Source organism: Pelodiscus sinensis, chromosome 7 (assembly GCF_052426305.1).
Source record: "Pelodiscus sinensis isolate ZL-2025 chromosome 7, ASM5242630v1, whole genome shotgun sequence".
Classification (NCBI taxonomy): domain Eukaryota; kingdom Metazoa; phylum Chordata; order Testudines; family Trionychidae; genus Pelodiscus; species Pelodiscus sinensis.
In genome coordinates, this window is record NC_143058.1 from 53,913,346 (window position 1) to 53,939,601 (window position 26,256).

A 26,256-nucleotide genomic window follows, 5' to 3' on the forward strand; every position below is an offset into this window, starting at 1 on the left:
GCTGCGCTCTGGGCGGTCCCGCCGCCTGCGAGCTCCGGGGCGAGAAAGCCCCGTTCGTAAGTGCAGATCCGACGTAAGTCGGATCCGCGTAACTCGAGGACTGTCTGTATTTGTTGGATCTCATTAAATATAATTTGAAGTAACTGGATGGAAAATTGCAATAAAAATATTGCAATTGGAAAGTTTAAGAGCTCTGCCAAAATCTACAGTGTCTGATTTAAAGACCAAAGCAAGGAAAGATGTCTGACAAGACAGATGTCAAATTATTTGACTAAGTATCATAAAAATCACCCCTCGTTTCATCAGAACTATATCTTGAAAAAATGTGTTTTCCTATCACAAATATCTGTTTAGTGGTTGATAGAGTTAGTCATACATGTGAGGGGGTATACCTACCCTGCATCAGCCCCACAAGGATTAACTGTGCTTTGCAGGCTGAGGAAAGCCCGGCCCTCTAACTCTGCTGCATGTGCTCAGCTGGGAGGCAGAGCATAAAAGGAAGCAGCCCACCTCAGTCTGCGCAGGCTACTAAAGAGAGAGGATGCAGATTCTCTTCAGGGAATCATTGCAGGCTGCAATTACACTCATGGCACATACAGCTCCAGGCAAACTCCTGGCTGCCTGACAACCTTGAGAAGAAACTGCACTGGCAGGATCTACATTGCTTGAGGACCCCAGAGACTCAGGGGAATCGTGGAGCATCGCCAAAGGAGAAAAGGTAGGAAGCAGGCTGGGGACTTACCCTTTGCTCCACTGAGTACAACGGGAAACCAGATTTGGGAGGATCCCCGCTGACTTGGGGATGAGCACTCCCATCACGGTCAGGGCCCTGCGCTGGAACTTCGAGGAGCAGGGAGGTTCCTGCTCTCTGCTGTGGGCACATATCCCTGGCTGGCATCCCACTTCCCCAACCAGCTAGTAGGCTACACAGTACCCCAAAATTGGGTGCATTTATTAACTCTGGCCTTTAGGCTATGCTATCCTGAATAAAAGGGCTGCTCTATTTACTCTGGCTTTTAGACTGTGCTGCCCTGAGTAGAAGGGTTGTGCTATTCTGCCCTGAGGATGGCAATGCTATTGCCTTTGGCTATTTGATTATGATGCCCTGAAAAGAAAAGACAAGCTACTGATTTGGGCTATTGGGTCACAATTTCATAAGTAGAAGGACAGCACTATTGACTCCGGCTACTAGGCCATATTACCCTGGTTTATAATCAGGGTCATAATGTAGGACCTAACAAACAGCTCTCCAGCCTTTCACCTTCTTCTCTAAATATATATCACAGAACTACCCCATGACAACACAATACACATGGATGCAGACATACATTAAGGTTCATGAGAGTTGTGAGGCTAAATTTTTATGATTATATTAAAAATTACTCCTCAGATGACAAGCTGTTTGCCTTTGGTCTTTATTCTGAACATAAAGGTAATTTTTGTTAAATTATACAAGAGCTCCAATGTCAGCAGCCTACCAACTTTTAGCTCATGAGCAGCCATTTAACCATGATGTCTTGAATATTGTTTTTACATCAACAGAAAATATATACAAAAAGAGTTAGAACGTCAGTAAAGAAATAATGGCTTTAGTACAAATCAGTATCATAAATAGGATGTTTGTGTTAAATCTGTTTGATTTATTGAAAATGGCAGGTTCGGTATCAGTATTTAAGCAATATGTAAATGCTAGTTGGACATAATTTGATATAACCAGGTTAAAATACTTACTTCAATTTCAAATACATTTAAGACCTTAGTACTTGACTTCTTGTCATAAATATTAAGTTCCTCTATTTTTTTTGGCTGAACTAAATTGGCAGTTAAGAAATTGTATATCAAACTCTGATAGTTCCTTCTGCTCTGCAAAGCAACTAAAATAGCATTGTGGATGTCTATGTTTGATGTGAGATGTGTATGTCAACTCTGTTTACTTCATAGTACTCTAAAGCCCACTTTGTTGTCTCAGTTAACTTTTAAAAATATTTTATTCCAATAGTTACTTGTAAGTCTTTCCATTTCTCTTAGAAATCCTATTATAGCCTTGATTAGCCAGCTAAGAGGAGCTGGAAGTTTTAAAACTATTATTAGTAGTGTTGCAATAAATACTTCAGTCTTCAGCTTCACTTTATTCAGCCCAGATGAGTTACAGGAACTCACTCTTGGACTCAAGCCATTCCAAGGGTGGAAAGGAACTGTAAACTTTGTAGTTACAGCCTCTAGGAAGTGCACTAATGAAAAATAAAATCTTAGACAAAAAGCATAAGTTTAAGTCTATAAAAGTATAGCTGTTTTCTAAATATTTCATGCACTCTGTATATTATAACTTGTTATTCAGTTGAATTCCTTCCATTAATAAAGCTATATCTATAGTTTGAGGGCTCAGAGACTTACGCTTAGGTGGTCTTGCTAGAAGTCGTTTTTGCTGTCTGGCTTTTCCCTGGCTTTTTGGAAACATATAGTCAACTATACCCAAATTATCTTCAAAGTTTAATTTTCCAGGACATCTTACATATGCTGAACTTTTATGGTTATTCCTGCTGTCAAAAGGAACTACTTTATTCAAGTTAGCCTGGTCAGTGTGGCACAATTGTGCTCCTTTCTCTTTATTTGTACAAGGTCCATTTAAATCTCTTTTATCATTAGAAATTGTATCCTTTCTAGATATAACAGAGTAGGATTTCTGAGACAGCATTTTCTGGAAAGGCTGATGAGCTAAATCTTTACCATGCCTGGAAAATTGTAAACATAAATTTCTATCAATGCTATGCTGACTAGAATCAGAATTTCTTAAATGAAAGTAGCTTACACCATTTAAAATTAAACCTTGTTGAGAATGTGGTGGATCTTTATTATTATGAAGTCTTTGGATGCTATCTTGAGATTTTTCAAGTGTATGGCCTAATAGTGTTTGCTTGAAGAGCAACCCAATGCCAGGTATGAAAAGCTCTGGTTCCATCTGCTTTGCAAGTTTTGTACTATACGTTTGAGATCCTGACTGACTGACATCACGATTGGCTGATGTATCCTTCCAGGTTAATGGATTATACACAATATATCCATCAATAGGACAAGCATTTGTGTGGTACAGTAACCAGTTGTCAATACATTCTCTGTGGAACTTCAAAAAAGAGTCATGTAAGATATATGGAACAGTGTGTCCTGATAATTATCAACAATATAATAATATTTAATCCAATTTGGAAGGAAACTGTTCAACCTCTAAGCCAGGACTCTCTGGTCCAATGACATCCATGATCTGGCATGACCCATGGATGTTGCTGGACTACAGAACACTGGTGGCTTGCGAGTGGGTGCCGGTGGGGAGGCTGGTGGCCAGAAGCCCAGCTCAGAGTGGGGGCTTGTGGCTGGGAGTCTGGCAATAGGGAGCCTGGCCTGGGCCAGGAGTGGAGTCAGTGACTAGGAGGGACATGCAGGAGGCTGGCCGCCCCCCAGGAGAGCCTGCAGGCCATCAGCAAATGGGTTTGAGACAGGTCCCAAAGGTGCCAAAGCAAAGAGGTCCAACTGTGCTATAGAAATAATTATTATTGCATCCAAAAACAACATTCCAAGGAGCCTGATTCTTCTCGCTCACCACTGTAAATCAGGAGTACACTCACTGGGTCTCAGTGGAGCTACATTAGTGTATAACTGGCATATTCCTTTCATGTATCAAGTCCCAACTCTAATTTATTATGGAAAATGCCTTAACTCAACTTACATTAGCTGCTGTAAATCAATACATTTGAAGCACATTTGTTGATGTGCCTCAGATTTCAAATACATTTTTAATCACACTCCTAAAAGAAAATAGTTGAATCTATGCTCACTGATCTATAGACTCAATGTTGAGTCCAGTACTTTTCTTTCAGTCTAATTCTCCTGGCACTTTATTTACCACTCTTTCTAGATACATAAAAGATACTAACTATAGAAGTTAGATTAATATTTATCTAGTCTCAGACAACAATGACTTTTCTTTCTACAGGATGGTGTAAATTGCTGTAAAAAATCCATCACGTTTATCCATGAACTATGAACATATTTTTCGTCAAGTTGCAGATCTCCAGTTAGATGCATCTGAAAAGGGGTATCTTCTATGGGCTTTCTAAGGTATGCTAGAGAGGGAGGCTGCATGAGAAATATTTTAATGGATGTGGAAGGATTCTAGGCTGGCCTAATCAGATAGGTAGTCCCAACCCATGGCATTTACAAAAGAATTTGCCAATCAGTTGCAAAACATCTGAGTTTCAGATGAGTAAAGCTCCTTTCTACAAATGTATATTAAAAGACCTCTAAGGTTACAAGGCTAAGCATTGCAAAGCAAGAAAATGCTATAGGCTCCACTTCAGAATAAACCATTCAGAGCATTGGTCAGAGGTGTTCTTCTCTCCAAAGCAGAAAAAGAGTTTGCTCATTTATTAGAGACACTGGGAATATCTTTTCTGCAGAAAAGAAATAAATCCTAACTTAAGTCAACTAACCTGGGTTGCTATAGTAGTGAAGATCTGACAAATCTGCTTTTTAACTTCAGTTACAGTATTGCTGATGTGATAGTTCCAAGATATGAGGGAGAGTGGGTGAGGTACAGTTTTCCCTCTAATTTTCTCCACTCATGTGCAGAATAAATCTTATGTGCACTAATACAGAGGTGATGTGACAAATCACCTCCATATTGGTATGTATAACAAAATTAATGGGGCAGGGCTGAGGGGTTCAGTGTGTACAAGGGAGCTCAGGGTAGGACAGAGCGTTGGGATGTGAAGAGATGAGGGCACGGCTCAGGCTAAGGCAGAGGGTTGGGGGTGAGGTCTGTGCGACAGGCCCAGGGATGAGAGGTTCGAAGTGTAGGAGAGGGCTCAGGGCTGGAGCAGAGGATTGGAGCAGGGAGGAGGGGTCAAAGGTTTCTGGCTGAGGATGCAGGCACTTGGGTGGGGCTGGGGATGAGGAGTTTGGTGTGCAGGCAGGCTGCCCTGGCTGGAGCCAGATGACTTCCCCCCGCTCCCAAGCCCTCTTTCTGCCAGCAGTAGCAAGCTTCAGAGGAGAGACCACTGTCTCCCTGCTAGCAGCAGCAAGTTCCAGGGTCAGAGGAAAGGCCTATGGTAGCCCTGCACGGCTCAATTTGCTTCCTTTCCCAGTTCCCATCCACTCTCCTCTTTTTGAGCCCCTGCTTTGTGGCCCTTCAGAGCAGCTGTGTGGCCACTTGCCTCTCATGTGGCTGCCACACAGCTTAGAGGGAATTTAGGTGAGGTAATATCTTCTATTGTATCAGCTACTGCTGGTGAGAGAAACAAGCTTACATAGAGCTCTTCTTCAGAACTGGGAAACAGATTAGGCTTACATGACAAAATTGCATCAGGGCAGCTGCACCACTGTGACACTGCTAGTGAAGACATTTTAAGCCAATGGAAGAGTTCTTTCTCCTCAGCTTAACTCCACCTCTGAGAGAAGTGGTAGCTATGTCTGAAAGAGAAGCTTTCCCACTAACACAACATAGTCTACATAGGAGGTGTACATGTTAATGTTGGTACAAACTACATTGCTCAGGTAGATGAATTTTTCCACAGCTGAGCAACGTAGTTATACCAAAGCAAGTACATAGCAGAGATCTGGCTTCAATATCATCACTAAATGCAAGATGGAACATACAGTTTAGCATAAGTAGTTAACACTTATTTACCAGGACCATTCAGGACTCCACCCGGAAACAATTTTTTCTCTACCCCACACCCTCTTCTGGCCTTCAAACAACCCCCCAGCTTCTCCAGGCTCATCTCCAGAAGCAAATTCAAGACACACCAACTCAAAGGAACACCATACCCTTCCAGAACAAATGCAAAATCTGCAGACATTTCCACTGCTACAATGATCAGCACCTCCAGGGCACGTCTTTTAAGATCCATGGGCCCTACATGTCTATCTATGTGAATGCAATCAGACATCCACTATGCTTTTGAATAAATTTGCACAGGAAAATGATAAAAGACAAAAGTATCATATCAGCTGTGGATGAACACTTTTCACAAAGGCTAGGTCTTTTTTTTCCAGAAAAAGCTACACAAAATGTGCTCCATGTTTTGCCTAGCTTTTTCTCATTCTTTAGTTGGAAGAGGCTTTTCCAACATTTGGCCTGTTTAGACTGGGACAAATGTTGGGGGAAAAAACCCCTCTTTCGAAAGCCCTCTTCTTCCTCGTGGAACGAGGAATACAGGGCCTTTCGAAAGAGCGCGTTTGCTCTTCTGCACAGAAAGCGGAAGAGCTAACATGTTCCCTGGACGCGGAACAGTTTTTCCAAGATAAAACTGTGTAGTCTAGATGTAGCCAAAGTGATCACTCTAAATCTGACCTCTTTGTCCTCATCCTTAAAGGAAACCTTCACAACACTTTTAAAAGACAAGCCTGGGAGTGTAAATTCATAAACTTTGCTAAACACTAAAAATAATGGACTTAATAGAAACACTGGATTGCTGATTTACAATCTATAATCTACTAGCAACTGTCCCCGGCTGTTCCCCCTGCTTCCTTTTCTCCCTATGACTGGAGGAGTGTTAGAAGCCCACTTCACCTGAATAGTTCCTCAAGATATGTTAACTACTTGTGCTAAACAATATTTTATCCTGTTTTTAGCTGTCATACTGAGGCTATGGCTGCACTGCAGAGTTCATAGCATAATTCACACATAATTCTCATCTAAGAAGTTGATGACAATTTAAGCATTAGAGGAAATAAGTGTCTAAACTACATTGAAGGGCTGAATACATGGATGAACACACATGCTATCAGTGAGATTTTGGCATGAACACTAGATTCTGACTTTGGTAAAATTTAAAATTTTAAGTTTTTTTTTTACCTTGTGATTACATGGCAAGAGTCTTGCATACTGACCAAGGCAAAAGGTCTTCAAGCAGAGCCTACATTGTAGACCTGGAGCAAGAAAGTTGCTACATTTTCTAATCAACATCATAGGTAAAGATTTTACAATGTGCTTTGGTATGCAACTGGACCTAAACAATAGAAATATAGAATATTATTTTCAGTATATAGTAGAAAAAGGCAATAGAAACTAAAACCCTCAAAATGGCAGGCTGTTTTTGATGATTGAACTATCACTTTGACAGACTGATGATTCAGTAGGTTAATGTGTTTGGTCACTATGACTGAGACTCTGTCTGATCTTACTACAAAACCATTGTCAGTGGAGCCTTATTCCCTACAGAAAAAAAAGACCATTATGATAATCTAATCTGATCTTCTGTATGACACAGGCCAGGGAATTTTACTCAGGTAATTCCTGCATCAAACCTATAACTTTGAGTTGAAAGATTGTAATCCCCTTTTTATTTCTGGAGAACCAAGGCCAAAAGGGGTTAAGTGAGTTGCTCAATGTTATGCAGGGAGCTTGTGCTGAGCCAGAAAATTGGCTAGTGTCTTAACAAGGCTGTCCTGCCTTACTTTCTGTGAGATGAGTACAGATTCTTTGAATGTGTGGATCCTGCTGCTGTTTAGAGTGCACTAAAACAGTATTCTATGCTAGTATAAAGTGGCACAATGCTAGCTCTTAATTAACAATAAACCACAAAGAGTTTGATTTCAATAAGCACATCAATTCATATTTATTCAAATCTTATTCCTCTGCAAACCTAGGTGGTAAGCCTATTTTCATACGATATTACTGGTACTTCCTCTTTCCACTCAAATTCCAAACATTTTAATTTTAAATGAATAGTTTATGCTTTTTTCTGGCAGATTTTTAACTGCTATCCAAAGAATAGTTCATAATGCAAAAGTTTAAAATATTCTTCCAAGGCTTACGCCATTAGTCTGTAAACACAGGTGAAAAGAAACTTACTCACCTGCAAGATGTATTTAAAATTTAATTTTAACTAGGTTAAGAAAATACAAAGTTAATACACATCTAGTTTCTCTAAAGCATTTCCTATTGTCCTTTACAGGACCATTTCTATAAACATAATGATAATAATTTGAGAAAATTATTGTTTTAAAGACTGTTGAATTGGATAACGTTATATAGAATGAAAAAAGTATCTTACTTCTCCTGAAGATGTAAAATCTCTTCAGAATTATCACCTTGATTTTTAATGCTTTTTAAATTCTCTTCTGAAGGTGATAATTGTGAAACTTGGTTGAGTGACCTCCACCTCTGATTTCTCTTCTGTTGCATACAAAAAAGAGATAATGAAAGACTGCAAAATGTGATACAAAAAGTAATTTGGCTATTCTCAATAGCAAAAATATGGATTTTGTAAATCATAAAAATAGAAACTATGAACAATGTAATACATTTGTTCTCCAGAAATTTCTGTAGCAACAAACACAGATTAATCACCATGATGACTGAAATTCTTGTATTTTAAGAGGCTCTAACTGTTGTAGGAAGTTATGTAAAAGCTCTGAAGTGCTGGGCTTTCTCTCTCAACAGCAAAGGACAATCTTGGTCCTTCTCTCTGAAATAAAAAACCCAAACAATCTTATCCTTATGGATGGTAAACTTTAAGAGTTAATATTTCTGGGTCGTTAGAAGCAAAATTGCAGAAAAAAACAGATGTATATGCTTAAGCCTGCCATTGAGCTCAAAGAGGCCATTGCAATCCTCATTCACAGGGTTTATGTGGCTTGACTCTATCCAGTGAATTAATGCTATAAAAATTAGTCTGCTAGGAAATGCACTAATTGGCAATAGGTTAGATCTGGCCCCGAGCCTTTTTGATCTTGCGTAGAGCATGATGGAAGTCTCAGGCAGTTCATAGTGCCTCATGCCTTAGTTCTAGGTCTGGCCTAGTGATGTAAGCAACTAGTTGACTACCCAATAAGCCTAGGCTTATCAGGTAGTTGAGTCACTATTCGACTAGTCACTTCCCTCCCTCTTGCTGCCTCTGTATCAGAAGCACTGGGGGGGGGGGGGGATTAGAAAGTAGGAGCCCGTGTGGGGAGAAGCCGGATTAAAAGCTGGTTCCCCTAGCACCATCTCCGTGGGGGAGGGAAGAAAAGCAGGGGAAGCAGAGACACAGTGGGGGAAATGGCACGAGCGCGGACCAAAGCAGTCTCCATTCAGGCAGGGTCTGGAATGCTGTGGCTCTTGTACATTTCAAAGGGACAGGTGCAGCAATGTAAGCAGGGACTGCTTTGGTCCCCATTTGCACGGGCTCCCCACTGCGCCTTTTCGTTTGAAATGTACAAGAGCCCTTTTTTCAACTAGTCGATAGAAATTCCGTTGACTAGTCAATTAGCTGATTAGGAAAATTTAACATCCCTAGTGTGACCCCCTGCACTCCCTTGGAAGTGTGGTTCCATCACAACTTGACAGGGCTTCTCTAGCTAGTGGCTGTCCTGAGCATTGTGTATAGGGTGACCTCTATCATTGAGTGGGACATGGAGGGTACATCTAGACTACAGGCTTTTGTCAGGTACTGTCGACAAAGCCTCTGTCGAAAAAGCCTCTGTTGAAAAAGAGCGTCTAGACTACAGCCAGTTCTGTCGACAAAGCAAGCCGCTTTTTTGACAGAGCGTCTAGACACTCTCTTTTGAAAAAGCAAGTGTGGATGCAATGGCGCCTTTTTTCGACATAACTCTGTTGAAAAAAGGCGTTATTCCTCGTAGAATGACTTACTGTAGACAGAATGCGGCGATAGTGTAGACGCAGGTATACTTTTGTCGACAAAAGTCCACTTTGTCAACAAAACCCTGTAGTCTAGACACACCCTAAGAAGTAAATACAGTGTGACTGTCTTATTTTATATAGAAATGCCACTGGACACAAGAACTGAGAAAAAGGATGACATTCGGTCCCCTTCAACTGACGTATCCTCTGTTCCCTATTTCTGCAAAGAATAATTTGAAAGGTCCAGAGCAAGACAGGAGATTAGAAGTACAGAGGCAGACAACATTCCAGTCATATGTTTCCCTCTCCATCTCCAGAGCTGGGCCTATTTTGGGTGCTACTCCTTGCTAGCTATCTTAAGCATTTCATAGTAGATATCTTATTCCTATTTCATAGTGGTAATCTTATTCAGAGTAAAGGTGTTTTTATTTTTTTTAAATCAGCTTTACATTTCTAAGTACAGTACAGTATTTTCTGTTTCTGACTATTAGTTAGCTTTGGATATGATGCATTAAAATAGAGCTCTGTACCTGTCGAAAAGTAAAAGTATGTGGAGGATGGCAAAAGCGAGTGAAGCATTCATGGCATAGGTGATATTCACTACATTCAGTGCACCTAAAAACAAAAATATAAGGTACTTAGAGTGCAATATTAGCAGCTCCAGAGAACTTATTAATATAAGAAAATCTATTGCTAAACATTCTACTATTTAGTATCAGCAATTCCCATATTGAAGAATAAAATTGTTTTAATTCAAACCTACGGCACCGGTAAAAGCTTTTAGAAAATAAAATCCTTTGCTTTGTTTCTGGCTGAATTGTATACAGATGCAAATAATGTATGCCAGTGTTGTGGTCTGTGGACTTACTATGTCAAAAGGGTCCACAAAAGGCTATCAATTACCACAGAACAGAGGTTTTTCAATCTGTGGTAAGAAGACCCTTGGGGCTCAGTGAATCGTCTTAAATTTGCAGAGGCATCCATCCCTCCATTAAACATTTTTTAGGGTCTGCTAAGAAAAGAAGGTTGTAAACCACTGGTTATTCTATATCTGAAGGAGGAAGCCCATACGCATTCTTTTAGCTTGCTGAACAGCAACATTTCAGTATTTTTCTCCCAAGGATAATACAGGTTATGACAAAGTGATATATGCACACTTGTCAAGAAGTATTTCAAGATTAAGGAATCCTAAGGATTCCTTTGTGTGTCTGTATTTGTTGAAAAAGAAGATTGTAGCTGATTAGTATTTTATTTAAAATGCACATGATTCAACATAGCATTGATACATTTGACTGTGATTCAAATTCCCAGCACAGCTGAAGTAAAAAGCAACTAGTCAGCACATTGACCCTGCTTTTGCAAACAGTTACATGAATAATTTGAATAGTAACAGAGATGTAGTCGTGTTAGTCTAGTGTAGCTGAAACAAAAGACAGGACTATGTAGCACTTTAAAGACTAACAAGATGGTTTATTAGGTGATGAGCTTTTGTGGGCCAGACCCACTTCCTCAGATCACATTGTGGAAGAAAATTGGCATGACCATATATATACCAAAGGGATACAATCAAAAATAAGTGAATACATTATAGAAAGGACAAATCAAATCAGAACCGGGGGGGGGGGGGGGGGGCGGAGGTTAATGTCTGTGAGCTAATTATATTAGAGGGGATAACTGGGGAAGCTATTTTTGTAATGGGTAAGGTAATTAGCATCTTTGTTGAGACCCAGTCGTAAAGTGTCAAATTTAAGCATGAATGACAGTTCAGAGGTTTCTTTTTGAAGTCTTGTGTTAAAATGTCTTTGAAGCAGGATTCAGGTAGTCAAGTCGTTGAAACAATGCCCTTTCTGGTTGAAATGGCAGGAAACTGTTTTTGATCTGAGGAGGTGGGTCTGGCCCATGAAAGCTCATCTCCTAATAAACCATCTTGTTAGTCTTTAAAGTGCTACATAGTCCTGTTTTATGAATAATTTGAGAGAGATTAGCTGACAAGAAACTCTTATTGGATCAATTTCTGTTGGTGAAATAGACAAGCTCTGGAGCTACCTACAGCATCCATAATTACAGACAAGAGGCCAGCACTATTGCAAGCTGAGAAAGATGAGTCCTTCAGCCAAGAAGGAGTTGAAGTCTCTGGAAAATGAGCATAGATTACAAATGTGCTTATACTAAGGTCCTTCACCCAAGAAGACAGGGATATCCAGTATCTTGCACTTCTGTGGAAGGTCCTAACTGAGGAAGAGTCAATCATGACTGAAAATACTGGTGAGACACAACTATCTTCATTTTTAGATGTGCTTTCAATGCTTGTAAGGCATGTCTACACTACAAAATTAAAATCTACTTAAATTAGGTTGACTTAGGTTGCCACTGCAGTAATTAAATTGGCTCTTCAGGTTCATATTATGATTTTTCTGTCAGTATTTTGTCTCCTTGTCAGGAGCTCTTGCACTGATGTAAGGGGGCACTGACAGCCGGAGTCTTGGTGCCGACAGCCTGGACTGCCAGCCCCAGGTGGAATGGCAGCTCTCAGGCTGACAAAGGCAGCAACAGGTGATATGATACAGTGTCTCTATGGGCAGTGTGTTGACCTAACTACATTGACCTAATTGCTATGCTTTTCACAGAAGTTATTATTATAGGCAAGCTAAATCAACTAGAGGAACATTGTAGTATAGATGCTTACAAAGTTAGGTTGACATAAGCTGCCTTATGGTGACCTAACTCTGTAGTGTAGACCAGGCCTAACCCTTTCTGAGGGTACGTCTAGACTACAGATACTGTCGACAAAACTTCTGTTGACATAGAGCGTCTAGACACATTCAGTTCTGTTGACAAAGCAAGATGCTTTGTCGACAAAACCCTGTAGTCTTAGACGCAACCCTACAGGCAATAACACCTGCTGTCGACAGAACTCTGTCGACAGAAGGTGTTATGCCTCATAAAATGAGGTTTACCAGCGTCGACAAAACTGCTGAGTTCTGTCGACGTTATGTCGACAGAACTCAGCGGTAGTGTAGACGCAGGTATAGTTTTGTCGACAAAAGTCCACTTTTGTCGACAAAGCTCAGTAGTCTAGACACACCCTAACTTTATTCATTTTACTTGGTGTCACTAAACCTATGTCCTGTTAATAAATTGCTTTATAGTAAAAATAAAACTAACTCAGTGATATGTTTGCAGAGAATAGTGTATTTAACCCAGTAAACAAGCTATGCTCTGCTTTTGTCTCTTTAGCAGAAACAATAAACCTTATCATGTCACTGAACTATCCAAGAGAAGGCTAGCCATTGCAGAGTACATGGTTTGAAGAAAACGTGGGATTAGGAGTGTGTTGGGATCACTTTGATAATAATAAGACTGGTGGAAGTCAGAGTGGGGCTGTAGACAGGCTGCTGGGGTCAGAGTTGCTAAATCATGTCTGGCTGCAGTATACAGAAATTTGAGCTGCATGTTTGTTGCTGGCTGTGAGTGTTCCACACTGACATAGGCGACTGCTGGAGAGATATGGGGGGTGGGCTGGGGCACTGACCACATGATCACCCTCCATATGACTCCTCCCTATGCCACTCATAGCCTCGGGGAGGGACATCCTTATGTGAGTGTGCAGGGCCAAGAGCAATCCCCCACTTCTGTGCCTCTTCCCACCTCCATTTCACATCTTTCCTCAAGCTCCCTCCCCTGAGCAACATAGCCCTGGGATGAGTGGAGCACTTGCTGCCAGGAGAAGGGGTCGGACCCACTCCTGCACTCACTAATGGCAGCAGTAGGTGGAGGAACCCAGACTCAGCTCACTCTACTCCCTAGGCTTCCAGTCATGCCGCTCCATTTCCTGCCACCAATGAGTGTTGGAGAGTGGTTCCACCTAGTCCCACAAGACCCCCTCCCCCAGCATGGCTGGGAGCTGCGGGAGCAGTCTCTCCCCATTGTGGAGAGGGAGATCCCCAAACCTTGTGGACCGGCTCAAGGTAAGCTGCAGGAGGTGTCCAGGCCCTGTGCTCTGCCTGGTAGGAGGGAGGGAGGAAGCAGCTTGGAATGGCAACACAGGGAAGTTATGTCTCTGTTCACTTGCAGTCTCCATCTCTGTTGCTCCCATTGGCCAGGGACTGTGGCTAAATGGGGGGGGGGGGGGAATACCCATAAGAGTAAGGAGGCACAGAGCTATTTGTGCCCCCTCAGGAGCTACACTAGGTAGGCGCCCCAATCCCCTGCCTCCTCCCACCCAGACTTTGCACCCTCAGCCCAATTCTGCACTCTAAATTCTGTTCAGGCCCCCCCAACCCCACTCTGCTTCTGCGCCCTACATTCTGCCAATATGTCACGAATCATGAGCAGTTTGAATGGTTAGCATGAGTGAATCAATAGTAAGTAAGCTGAAGAGAGGCTATACTGAGGTTCAGGCAAGAGCCCTGGAGGATTATGGACTTGTTTACAACTTTAAGAAAAAGGACTGTGTGAAATAAAAGAAAGACTGTGTGCGATGTGGCAGCGTTTCCAGATAAGAAAAAGTAACAAGGGAAGAATCTAACCAAGGACAGACTAGTATTTCTCACTTGTGGTGAGGCAAGCAAATTTGGGTGGTGCAAAAACCATGTGTTTCTGGATTGGTCGTGGACACACCAGTAAGAAGGAGGGGGTGTCACTAACGGACATCACCCCACCTGGACTGTGTGCAACTAGTGGATGGCATCCTACCGGACTGGCCCCTGCCAAGGGGATATTTACCACATCATTTTGCCCCACGAGTTGGAGTCCATTGATTTGGCATATTGGGGTGATGTGCTCATCGGACTTCCACCTCAACCAAATTATCCAACATTACCTGGGGTCTGGTCAGCCCCAGAGGGTGTGTGTGTGTGTGTGTGTGTGTTAAATTGGATTAAGAATTAGGCTGCTAAATTGGGTTTAAAATTAGATTTAGATTAAGTATTCCATTTAATTATTGCTTTTAATGTCTTTTAATGCTTGTGATGACTTTTAATGTCTTTTAATGCTGTTTTAATTGCTTAGTACTATATATATATATATATATATATATATATATAGTGCTTTTAAAACTGCTCCTGAATTGAGTGCAATAAAACTTGTTAAAGGTATAGTGATAGAAATGTAGCCGTGTTAGCCTGGTGTAGCTGAAACAAAAAACAGGACTAGGTAGCACTTTAAAGACTAACAAGATGGTTTAATAGGTGATGAGCTCATCACCTATTAAACCATCTTGTTAGTCTTTAAAGTGCTACCTAGTCCTGTTTTTTGTTAAAGGTATGTTTAAGATACTGTGAAAGACTCTTTTGTTCTGTAAATGCTGAACCAAATACGTAGCGTGATACAGCTTGATCAACCAGACAAAGACTTCACATCCCACTCTACTCCTGCACCCTAGCTCCCACTCCGCACCCTCGCTCTGCTCCCTGGCAGCCCCCTCACACACACTGAATCCTTCATTTTTATCCCCACCCCAGAGCCTACCTCACAAAATCTTGTCCCCCGCCCCTCGAAAAGTTAATTCATCCCTGGGTGAAGCTCTGAATCCACGGGGCTGGCGTGTGAGGGGAGTGAGGTGAGCATCTCTTATTTTATCGGTTGAGGGCCACTTGTCAGGGTTGTTGTTCTCCTTCTCACTTGCAAGCCAGGTCAGTGATAGGGTTGGCTTTTTTTATTTTTTCATTTTGCTGATTTTTTCTGTGGGTCAATGGTCCCTGACCCAAAAAAGGTTCCCCACCCCTGCACTAGGGAATTCCGAGATGCTGACCCAACTTTATACATGGAGCTAAAGATCCCATTAGAAGTCTGTTACACAGATCACTGTAATGTAAATTGACCAGAAATCAGCCCCAAGGGATGGAACATATGATCATCTCGGAGCTAGAAGAACCAAAGTAATCTATCCCACACAGTAGCATTGTTTGTTTAGTTATAGTAAAGATAAAGGAGAATAAGTAGTAGTTATAGGTTGTTACAATGAATTGTACTGTTAAATTAAGTGTACCTCTTTTGTTTTAAAAATGCTTACTTGTAGCATTTTCCCTCAATTGGAAATATTCTGCAGTTGTTACAAGGGAGTCCAAGGTGTCTGTCAAGTCTCACTTTCTCTGCTGGAGTCACAAGCTGAGTGGAATTCCTGAATTCTTCTAAAATGAGCTTTAATGGTGCAAATTCTTCTCTACAGAGGGGACACTTCACCACAGAGTCATTCTCCAGTTCACCCTGGTGATCAGCCCAAATCTTCATACAAGTGATATGAACATTGTTCCCACAGCTGTACCTACAGAAAGTGACGCTATAACTGATACAATCTTAAGTTGTCCTATTTTAGGTCAACTTAAAGCCACTACATTAATTATTGTGGTGGCTGATGTCAACACTACTCTTTTCTTGGTGGTGGAGGTCTTCAGCAGGAGCACTTCACCAATCAGAGGGGTAGTATTAGTACCCTGGAAATCTGTGGATATCTGCTTTGTGGACATGGATGTGGATATCTGTGGCTCATTTTTGCAGATGAAAATTTTCTATCTAGAACCCTTCAAATTTGCCCATATCCGCTTTGTATCTGGTGTCTGCATCCACAGATATAGATGAGGCTATCCACAGTTCATTTTTATTGACACAGATGTGGATACAAATTTTGTATCCATGTAGGGCTCTAGGCAGTATGGGAAACTGAAAGCCAGGGCTCTAAGTTCCATGCAGTCTGCAATAGGAGTCCAACTGCTGTGTGAGGCTTCTCACCTCCACACTCTCAGCCAGGAGTGGAGGGGCAGTCGCCATAGGCTTTCTTGCCTCCTATGGGGAGATCTGTAGTGAGAGGCTGGACAGCTGCTTCTAGGAAGACATGAGAAGCCAGGATCCTTAGGGACAGAAGGGTTTTCTTGGGTGGCAGCCCAGCTTAGAGTAGAGATCTGGCAGCAGCTTAGCTAGAGAACTAGGAGCTGGCTTTCTTGTCAATTTCCTTAGCGATTATACCAGGGTAAGCAAACTCTGGCCCACCAAGCGTTTTAATCCAACCCATGGCCCACCCCTGCAGCAGGGAGCAGAATCGCTCAAAGCAGCTGGCTGCTCCCTGTACTGCAGGATGGGCTGGGGAGGGAGAGGGAAAGGGAGATTTCACACACTGCCCCCATCCCCAGCAAAATCTCAATTCCTATTGGCTGGTTTCCAATAGGAGTTGAGAGATTTTGCTGGGGATCTGGACAGTGCATAAAGCCTCTTCCCCACTCACACATAGTGCAGAGAACCACATGGAACAGCCAGATGGGGGCTACTAACAGGCAGGGAAAGACAGCTTGAGAGCACTACTGCTCAGAAGGGGTATGTCTACACTACCACCCTAGTTCGAACTAGGGTGGTAATGTAGGCAACCGGAGTTGCAAATGAAGCCTGGGATTTGAATTTCCCGGGCTTCATTTGCATAAAGCCAGGCGTCGCCATTTTTAAATGTCCGGTAGTGCGGACTCCGTGCCGCGTGGCAACACGCGGCACGGACTAGGTAGTTCGGACTAGGCTTTCTAGTCTGAACTACCGTTACTCCTCATGAAACTCCTCAAGGAGTAACGGTAGTTCGGACTAGGAAGCCTAGTCCGAACTGTCTAGTCCGTGCCGCGTGTAGCCGCGTGGCACGGAGTCCGTACTAGCGAACATTTAAAAATGGCGGCGCCCGGCTTTATGCAAATGAAGCCCGGGAAATTCAAATCCCGGGCTTCATTTGCAACTCCGGTTGCCTACATTACCACCCTAGTTCGAACTAGGGTGGTAGTGTAGACATACCCGAGCTACTTAGGTAAGCACCTCCCAGCCAGAGTCTGCCTTTGGCACCCAATCCCCTCCCAAACCCTGAACTTCCTCTTATATATCTAACCTGCAATAAGTGATGGGAAACATTTTCTTTAGCAGCTCTTCCTGGCAAATAGGACAGACATCCTCTTCATCAATTTCCTTCTGATGAATGTATCCATCATCCTCTTTCTGTACTGTTTTGTTGGAAAGAGCGTTTGCTCTTGATGGGAGTGTGTGTTCTTGATGTAATCGCTGAAGTATATCATTGATTTCTCGTTCCAGAAGACCCAACTGAAAAGCATCTATAGAAAAACTCAGATTAAAGCTCTTTGGCAAACATTTAACATTTAGTAATACTCAACCATCATAACTGTCAGGCTAAATCATCTGCAGTGAACCAACTAGGTCAATGCTTCTAGTGCCAGAAATGTTGTAAATCTTTTCTCATTTGCGATGCTAATGGGTACAGTTTCACAACTAAAACTGATCTTTATGGCAAAAAGGTTCAAAGGTTTTCCTGTAATGAAACATGGTGAAGTGTCAAGTATCAGAGGGGTAGCCGTGTTAGTCTGGATCTACAAAAGCGACAAGGAGTCCTGTGGCACTTTATAGACTAACAGATGTATTGGAGCATAAGCTTTCATGAGCAAAGATCCACTACGTCAGATGCACTGATGAAGTGGGTCTCTGCCCACAAAAGCTTATGCTCCAATACATCTGTTAGTCTATATGGTGAAGTGTGTGTACCTGATCTTATCCAATCTCCAGAGAATCATGCCTTTGTGCATTTAAACTCTGTATGCAAGACAAAACAAGCAAGCAAAAAGAATTATACTTACATTCATGGTTTCTTGGAACTTTGAATTTTTTCAGCAATATCCTAACAACAATAACAAGATGACCATCAGCTTTAGTTGACTTTCACAAGCAGCAGCTAACTACTGGCTATTATTTTCAACTTTACATTTCAAGGACAACAGATGTTTTAAAAGGTTTTCATTTCAGAGAGAAAATATAACACAAACTGCAAGAAAAAAGTTTACAGGGCTAAGTGACAAATAAGTTCTTATCAAAACTGGGGCCCTCTGTACCTCTGCTGTTTGTTTGAAAGCTTCATGTTACAAACCTTGTTCCTATGCTGAAAAATTACCAATTGCACTTAAACCTCTTAAATCTGGCAACTATGGGAAACAGGGCACATCAGATTAAAGAATTTTCCCGGCCAGGTAGGGTACTGCAGAGTCTGGGTCTGAGAGGGATGTAGCCTACAGAACTACCCTGTTTGCTTGCCTATAGGTATATACATTATTTCCTTATGGTTTTGATTATATGTTGTTATAATAAGTTACAGGAGGTTTATATTGGCAGTTTGACTGTAACACAAGAGACTTACATGTTGAACTAAAGCAAAGTTAGTATTTTGTCTGGGACTTTTCACCCAGACAGCAAAAGATGACTTACATATGTCTGGGATCTTTCACTTAGCTAGATGGTGGTAAGATAGTGACTTTTTATGGTACAGGTCTGGGGTGGGAACCTAAGGCCCGGAGGCTAGATGTGGTCCCCATCCTGCCCGGATCTTTCCCCCTAGGTTCAGGGCTCCCTCCAACATTGAGGAGCCTGTGTTGGGACTTCAGTCTCCCCACTGTCAGGCTGAAGCACACCAAATCTACTAGCCTGGGCTCCCCTAGGCTCCTTGTGCAAGGGAAATGTCTTTCTCCTTCTCAGTTGGGGGCAATATTAGTGAGGGGTTAGGTTTTCTTTTTTGCTTCTCACTTGTGTATGGCCCCCAACTGATTTTTTTGAGAGTCAGTGGACCCTGAACCTACAAAGGTTCCCTGCCCCTGGTATAGGCACTTCCAAGAATACCCTCAAACTTAGCAGGTACATCACTAGTTAGAAAAACCTGAAGTAACCGGTTGAGACCAGACCAAATAACCAGGTCAGACAGAAATAATAAATGTGATAGATAGCCACAAAAGGCCTGTGATAATGAACTGATGTACAGGCAGTCCCCGAGTTACGCGGATCCGACTTATGTCGGATCCGCAGTTACGAACGGGGCCGTTCCTCTCCCTGGTCTCCAGCAGACCAGGGAGAGGAAGCAAAGCGGCAGAACACGTGGGCAGCGGACAGGGCTGTCCGCTGCCCACGCGCTCCGAGGCTTGGCTCTGCTTTGCCCCCCCCCCCCCCCCGTCCCCCTGGTCAGCAGACCAGGGGAACGGGGGGGGGGGGAGCAAAGCAGAGCCAAGCCGCGGAGCGCGCGATCAGCTGACAGCCCAGATGCGTCTGGGCTGTCAGCTGGCCGGGCGCTCTGCGGCTTGGCTCTGCTTTGCCCCCCCCCCCGTCCCCCTGGTCGGCAGACCAGAGGGACGGGGGGGCAAAGCAGAGCAAAGCCGCGGAGCACGCGGGCAGTGGACAGCCCAGACGCGTCTGGGCTGTCCGCTGCCCGCGTGTTCCGCCGCTTTGCTCCCCGTCCCCCTGGTCTGCAGACCAGGGGGACGGGGAGCAAAGCAGAGCAAAGCCACGGAGCCCGAGGGCAGCAGGACAGCCACGGTGCGTCTGGGCTGTCCCGCTGCCCCCGTGCTCCATGGCTTTGCTCCGGACACCTGTGGTACAGCAGCTGGGGCGCTGCCAGTTGGTCCCGTAGTGCCGCTCTGGGCGCTACTGGACCAACCGGGCAGCACCCCAGCTGTTCTGCCCCAGGCGTCCTGATTCAGCCACTGCTGGTCAGATTCAGCAGCGGCTGAATCAGGATGCCTGGGGCAGAGCAGCTTGGGTGCTGCTGGGTTGGTCCAGTAGCGCCGAGGAGTGGCGGCGCTACTGGACCAACCCAGCAGCACCCCAGCTGCTCTGCCCCAGGCATCCCCAAGTCAGCCGCTGCTGAAACTGACCAGTGGCTGACTACAGGAAGCCCCTACCCCGGGCTTCCTGGGGTCAGCCGCTGATCAGTTTCAGCAGCAGCTGGCGTGGGGATGCCTGGGGTTCTTAAGTTGATTCTGTATGTAAGCCAGAACTGGCAACCAGATTCAGGCGCTGTTGAAACTGGTCAGTTTCAGCAGCGGCTGAATCTGGACGCCAGTTCCGACTTACATACAGATTCAACTTAAGAACAAACCTACAGTCCCTATCTTGTACGTAACCCGGGGACTGCCTGTATATGATAAGTTGAGATCAATGATATACTGACCTACTGGAAAAAGACACTAAGCCATTAGCAAAGTGAGGCAATACAAATAAGGGGAAAGGAAACATCCCCTACTGAATATGCATCAAACATAACGTCAGCGTAACATATGATAAAAGTGGCATTGCAGACTCAGGGTGGTAGGAGGAGCTTGGCAGGTGCTAGAATGATGGTCACTGGTGAGGACGGGGAAGGTGCAGGTGATGAGGAAGATGATGGCTAACACCTTGAGTTGTTCTAGAAAGAATGATGAGATTATATGGTAGGGAAATATAGATGTACATTCCCTATTTATCTTAAGAAATTGGGGTGTTTGTGACTGTGCTAAATGTATTAATAAACTATATTCACAAATATACAAGCGTTCATATAGTGCAAGTGTTGCACCTGTGCAAATCAGGGTTCCCAACCACAGAATCATTGAATAGTGGACCTGATCCAGGGACCTGTCAATTCTAAAGGTGGTAACTGGAAATTCATAAGCAATTTTAGTTCAGGCAACAGGGATAATGGTGAGGCACTTACCTGGTGCTCTACTCCCAGGGCCACACATGGCTCTGTGCTCCCCCACCACTATGGATGCGGTGGGGAAAATCCTAAGGAGAAGCACATTGCTGCACCACCCTTTCCCCAGCTCGGAGAGAAGAGAGACAGCAGCATGCAGAGCCACTTACTCTTCCACCTGCCAGGGTTGGTAGCTTATCCAGATTAGAGACACTGGGAGTATGGAGGGTCATGTGTATTTGTCCCCCCGCCATATATCTGCTATTTCCTAATCCATGATGGTGGTACTTTTATTAGCTCAAATCTATTTGGTTTCCTTAAGAGCCTCTTGTAAGAAACTTAAAAAAAATCTAAATTAAAATTATGTCCTCCTGTTTTCTTTCAGCCAATTATTTTGTTTACACAGTGGAAGAATTCTATTAAATATGTGATTGACTACATCTAACTGATCAATTTGCACACTGACACAACATTAAGAGAAAATTTCATAATTTAAGGGATTGCATTTTGGAAGTTAATTCTAGAGCATACAAGAGGAGTCTTGTTGATTGAGTCTTAGTGACGAACAAGATTTTATTAAAAAAGTAGAAATAGCTATTAAATAGTAACTGCACCCTGTGCAGAATAAAGAAATAAGATACTAAAACATAACATTCTGACATTAAACTTTAGAGAGAATTAAATAATGGTTAGTCAAAAGGGCCTCAAAGTTGCCAGTAAAATCCTTAAAGGTGGCATGAATGCTGCTTAATCTCAGAAGGCCTGTGCACTGCAGAACACAGTGGGAACCAATGGAAAATGGCAAAGCCTGAAAAGCCACTTGAGCTAAACAGAAATCCTTCAGACTTTGGACATCTGACCACTGGCCCATAAAAAAGCATAAGTTACAGCAGATAAATATAGGGAAATCCGAAGGCCAAACTGATTTCGAAGAGCAAATGTCCAAAAATGTCAAAACCAAAAAGAAATTCTTTATGTACAGGCAGTCCCCGAGTTACGCAGATCCGACTTATGTCGGATCCGTAGTTACGAACAGAGCTTTTCTCGCCCCGGAGGACGGGAGCGGCGGGACGCCCAGATGCGCCGCGGTCCGCCGCCCCCGTCCTCCGGGGCGAGAAAAGCTGCTCCCCGTCTCCCTGGTCTGCAGGGAGACGGGGAGCAAAGCCTTGGAGCACGCCCGCAGCGGGACAGCCCGGGCGTGCTTGAGCTGTCCCCCGGCGGGCGTGCTCCAAGGCTTTGCTCCCCGTGTCCCTGGTTTGCAGGGAGACGGGGAGCAAAGCCTTGGAGCACGCCCGCAGCGGGACAGCCCGGGCGCGCTTGAGCTGTCCCCCTGCGGGCGTGCTCCGCGGCTTTGCTCCCCATCTCCCGACCAGCAGACCAGGGAGATGGGGAGCAAAGCCTCGGAGCATGCCAGCAGTGGGACAGCCGCGGCGCGCCTGGACTGTCCCGCTGCCCACGTGCTCTGCGGCTTTGCTCCGTGTCTCCCAGGTCAGCAGACCAGGGAGACGGAGCAAAGCCATGGAGGACTTGGGCGGTCCCGCCACCCCCGTCTCCCTGGTCTGCTGGGGGTGGGGGTGCAGCTACTGCCCCCCCCAGCAGACCAGGCTTTTCTTGCCTACCCCTGGGGTAGAGCAGCTGGGGGCTGCCAGGTTGGTCCCGCAGCGCCGCTCCAGACCAACCCGGCAGCACCCCAGCTGCTCTGCTCCAGGCGTCCTGATTCAGCCGCTGCTGGTCAGTTTCAGCAGCAGCTGAATTCAGGACGCCTGGGGCAGAGCAGCTGGGGTGCTGCTGGGTTGCTCCAGTAGCGCCGAGGAGCCGCGCTACTGGAGCAACCCAGCAGTACCCCAGCTGCTCTGCCCCAGGAGTCCCCAAGTCAGCCGCTGCTGAAACTGACCAGCGGCTGACTACAGGAAGCCCGAGGCAGAGTTGCTCTGCCCCAGGCTTCCTGGAATCAGCCACTGATCAGTTTCAGTAGCTCCTGACTTGGGGATGTCTGGGTTTCTTAAGTTGAATCTGTATGTAAGTCAGAACTGGCATCCAGATTCAGCCGCGGTTGAAACTGATCAGTTTCAGCAGCGGCTGACGCCAGTTCCGACTTACATACAGATTCAACTTAAGAACAAACCTACAGTCCCTATCTTGTACGTAACCCAGGGACTGCCTGTATATAGGAAGCCTCTGATAAAACTTTTAGGTCTATTGAATCACCAGGACTTAAAAGGAGAAATTAAGGAAGATTGCTGACTGGAATCTAAATAATTTCCTTTCATCAGGCTTTAGCATGGAGGATGTAGATAAGAGTTATCTATCCTAGACCCGCTTTCTTCTGTAATAAAGATGAATTATTCAGAGATGTGTGCATTAAAAAAAAAGTGGTGCTAGAGCATATGATAAAGTAGAAAGCTGACACTTTTCCTTTACAGTCGCCAGCACTAGTTTGTGCCCCGCATTTGATGTTAACCTCTGGTTTTGTAGTTTACCTGAATGTGAAGTCAGACCCCCTGGTCTGCAGTAACTTTAGACAGTTGTAGCTTTAGTTGTACCAGATGGATACAAACATTTGCTCACCGCCCCCCCAATTACATTTACAACAGGTAGTTTTAAAGAGGAATGGTCTGGTTTGGTTAGCAATTCAGCCACCTCGCTCTTCCATTCCTTTCCTGCGCTCCCAGGCATGCGATGAAATTAAGAGGTAACTGGCTGCAACTAGATGTGTTTCAGCAAACCCTGTGTCGACACCAGATCTGTACCAGCCCCTGCGTGGCGCTACCGGAGGGAGGCCGGGGCGGACGTGCCCTGCAGCCCGGGGGAGCCGCCCGCCAAGCGCGCCTTTACCAGCAGATGTGGCTGCACAGGTCCTTCTCCCTCAGGAACGCGGCGCAGCTGCAGGAGTGAGGCTGCCCCAGGAAGACCTTGGGAAAGAAGCGCGGGGTTGGTGGCGGCGCAGCTGAGCTGGAGCCGCGGGAAGGACATCGCGGCAGGCCCAGAGCCACCCCCCCCCCCCCACGCCCCCGTACCCGGTGCGCGCGCCCTCCCTCCTCCTGCAGCACGAAGCCGGTGGGGCCCAGCTCGCGCACGATGCGCATGGTGCTGCCCAGCGCCTGGTCCTGCTGCCAGCTCAGCCCGGCGCTCGCGCCCCGCCGCCGCCCCATGGCCCGCTCCCGCGGCAACCGCAGCCCCAGACTCTCCGCCGTTGCTGCCGGTCCCCATGGAAACGGCGCGCCCGCGTCGGGGCGGGCGTGGGCGTGGCTGTCCGCGTTCTGCCGCGCCCGGCCCCTGGGGCGGCAAGAGGGAGCCCTGAGTCACCGGGGGCCCGGCGCTAGGCAGCTCCCGCGGGCGGTTCGGAAGCTGGTGCTGTTTCCTGCTACCCTCTCCCCCTGGGGCAGGCTCTTGGGGGCCGCGGGCCGGGTCGGAGGCAGGGTGTGTGCGCGACATCCCCCCCCCCCCCCCGCGGTACTAAACCAGATGCCAGGCGCGGGGGAAGGAGGGGAGGACGCTGGAGGATCAGTTTACCTCGCGCTCCCACCTCGCTGTTGCGAGCCGAGGTGCAGGGTTGCAGCACCAGGCAAGTGTGGCCTGGGCCTGTCCTGGCGGGCAGAGGCCAGCAAACCCAGAGCAGTGCTTGGAAACCTCCCCACCCTGCCAGTTGTTTCCCTTCTTTGGTTTGCATCTTATTTTATGTTGTTTTTGGTGGTCATGAAATACCCCTAATTCTTATTATTCCTCACCCGCCACACTACCCCCAGCCTCCCTCGCAGTAGATTGAGCTTCAGGGGACATCTGGGAGGGATATGGTATGGCGCAAACAAGCAAGTAATGGTAGACAACTGGGACTTCTAGAGCTGTGTCCAAGCCCTTCTCGGGATGCAGCTGCTTTTTTATTGTGGGGCCTCGCACCTGTGGGCTTTATCCTTTCTGTTTAACCTCTGCAGAGACTTCTGTGGCCATTGTGAGACTGGTCATCTGAAGAAGTGGGCTGTGCCCATGAAAGCACGTGATACCATCTACATGTTTCGTTAGTCTATGAAGTGCTACCAGACCATTTTTTGTTTTTGTTTTTTGTCTTTTTGTAACAGACTAACTCAGCTACCTCCTGAAGCTCCTGCATTATTTATGTTTGGCCTTAGGTCTCTTTTCATTAACGCCACCTTTTTACAGTTTTGCTACCTGAGTCCAGCTCACAGAAGTAAGATCTTCCTGCAAGTGACCTGGCTGTGACTCAGTCCGGATAAGAAGGAAAGGATTCTTGTTAGTGGCAGAACCTTAGAAATGGCCAGGGGCAGTGTTTACACACCATCTCAGAGGGTGTGGATGCTTGACTTGTACCAAAATCTTATTCATATCACTATAGGTTACTGCTAAAGTAGCAGCTGTAATTTAAAACTTAATTAATTGAAGTGCTGTTTTAACTCTTCCTTTAATATAATTTTTGTGTTTCTCTCTTTATTTTGAGTAATTAAAAATAAACCGAAGATCACTTCAGTGATTTATTCAATATTATTTTTACTCTTCACTGTCTGCACTAGTTCCTCAATAGTTTGAAAGTAACACATTATCCTTTACCATTTGGGAAAACTTGATGATTTTCTTATGTGGCTGAAATTAATTTGGGCTATTTGTTTCTTTCTTGCTTATGTGTCAGTAATACAAAAAAAAAAAAAAAAAGGGAATGCAGCTCTGGAAACAGTATTTATTAGTAATCAGCTTTTTGTGTAACCAATAGGGGGAACTGTTGCTCTTTGTTTCTCCTATAGTTTTTAAATTTTGATCATGATTTGTTCTGTGATTTTATTTTCTGTATCTTTCTTTTTGATTAATTACACATCTCATTCTTTAGTCATCCTTTAATTTCCCCAATAATATTAAAAATGGGCAGCTTATCTCATTTCAATGAAAAATACACAGTAATAAAAACAATAGACATCTTCATAGCCACTTAGTGATTTTAGCCCATCCTACCATCTGTTCAGCACCTCTCTAAAGGTATAGGAAAGTAATTGTGATGGAAGTGTCTATTGAGAGGACATTACAGTTCCTACCATCCTCTTTGAGAGTGACTGACAAATGTTCAGTTTAGAATTATTCCATGGGAGGTAGGCGGACATTGCTTTCCTTTCAGTGGTAAAACAGGCTGGAGTCTTGCCTGAGCTAGTTCCAGTGAACCAGCAGGAGG

General features: G+C 44.7%; 2 protein-coding genes across 4 annotated transcripts in view; one reads left to right on the forward strand and one right to left on the reverse strand.

Moving 5' to 3' along the window:
* Positions 1–26,256, forward strand: part of FAM171B (family with sequence similarity 171 member B) — a 253,681-nt gene that overhangs the window by 83,474 nt on the left and 143,951 nt on the right. The window lies entirely within an intron of this gene.
* On the reverse strand, positions 1,399–24,637 carry ZSWIM2 (zinc finger SWIM-type containing 2). Of its 3 annotated transcripts, none has more exons than XM_075933769.2 (9): positions 24,101–24,636; positions 23,919–23,995; positions 18,232–18,272; positions 17,475–17,694; positions 15,633–15,878; positions 10,150–10,234; positions 8,052–8,173; positions 6,851–7,004; positions 1,399–3,121 (listed from the first exon to the last, which is right to left on the reverse strand). In XM_075933769.2, the coding sequence occupies exons 1-9, from the start codon at positions 24,233–24,235 to the stop codon at positions 2,321–2,323; spliced, it is 1,881 nt and encodes a 626-aa protein (XP_075789884.2). In that variant the 5' UTR covers positions 24,236–24,636; the 3' UTR covers positions 1,399–2,320. The 3 variants fall into 3 exon arrangements, with proteins under 3 accessions (XP_075789884.2, XP_075789883.2, XP_075789885.1); XM_075933768.2 differs by having other exon boundaries at positions 15,633–15,884; positions 24,101–24,633; XM_075933770.2 differs by lacking the exon at positions 15,633–15,878 and having other exon boundaries at positions 24,101–24,637.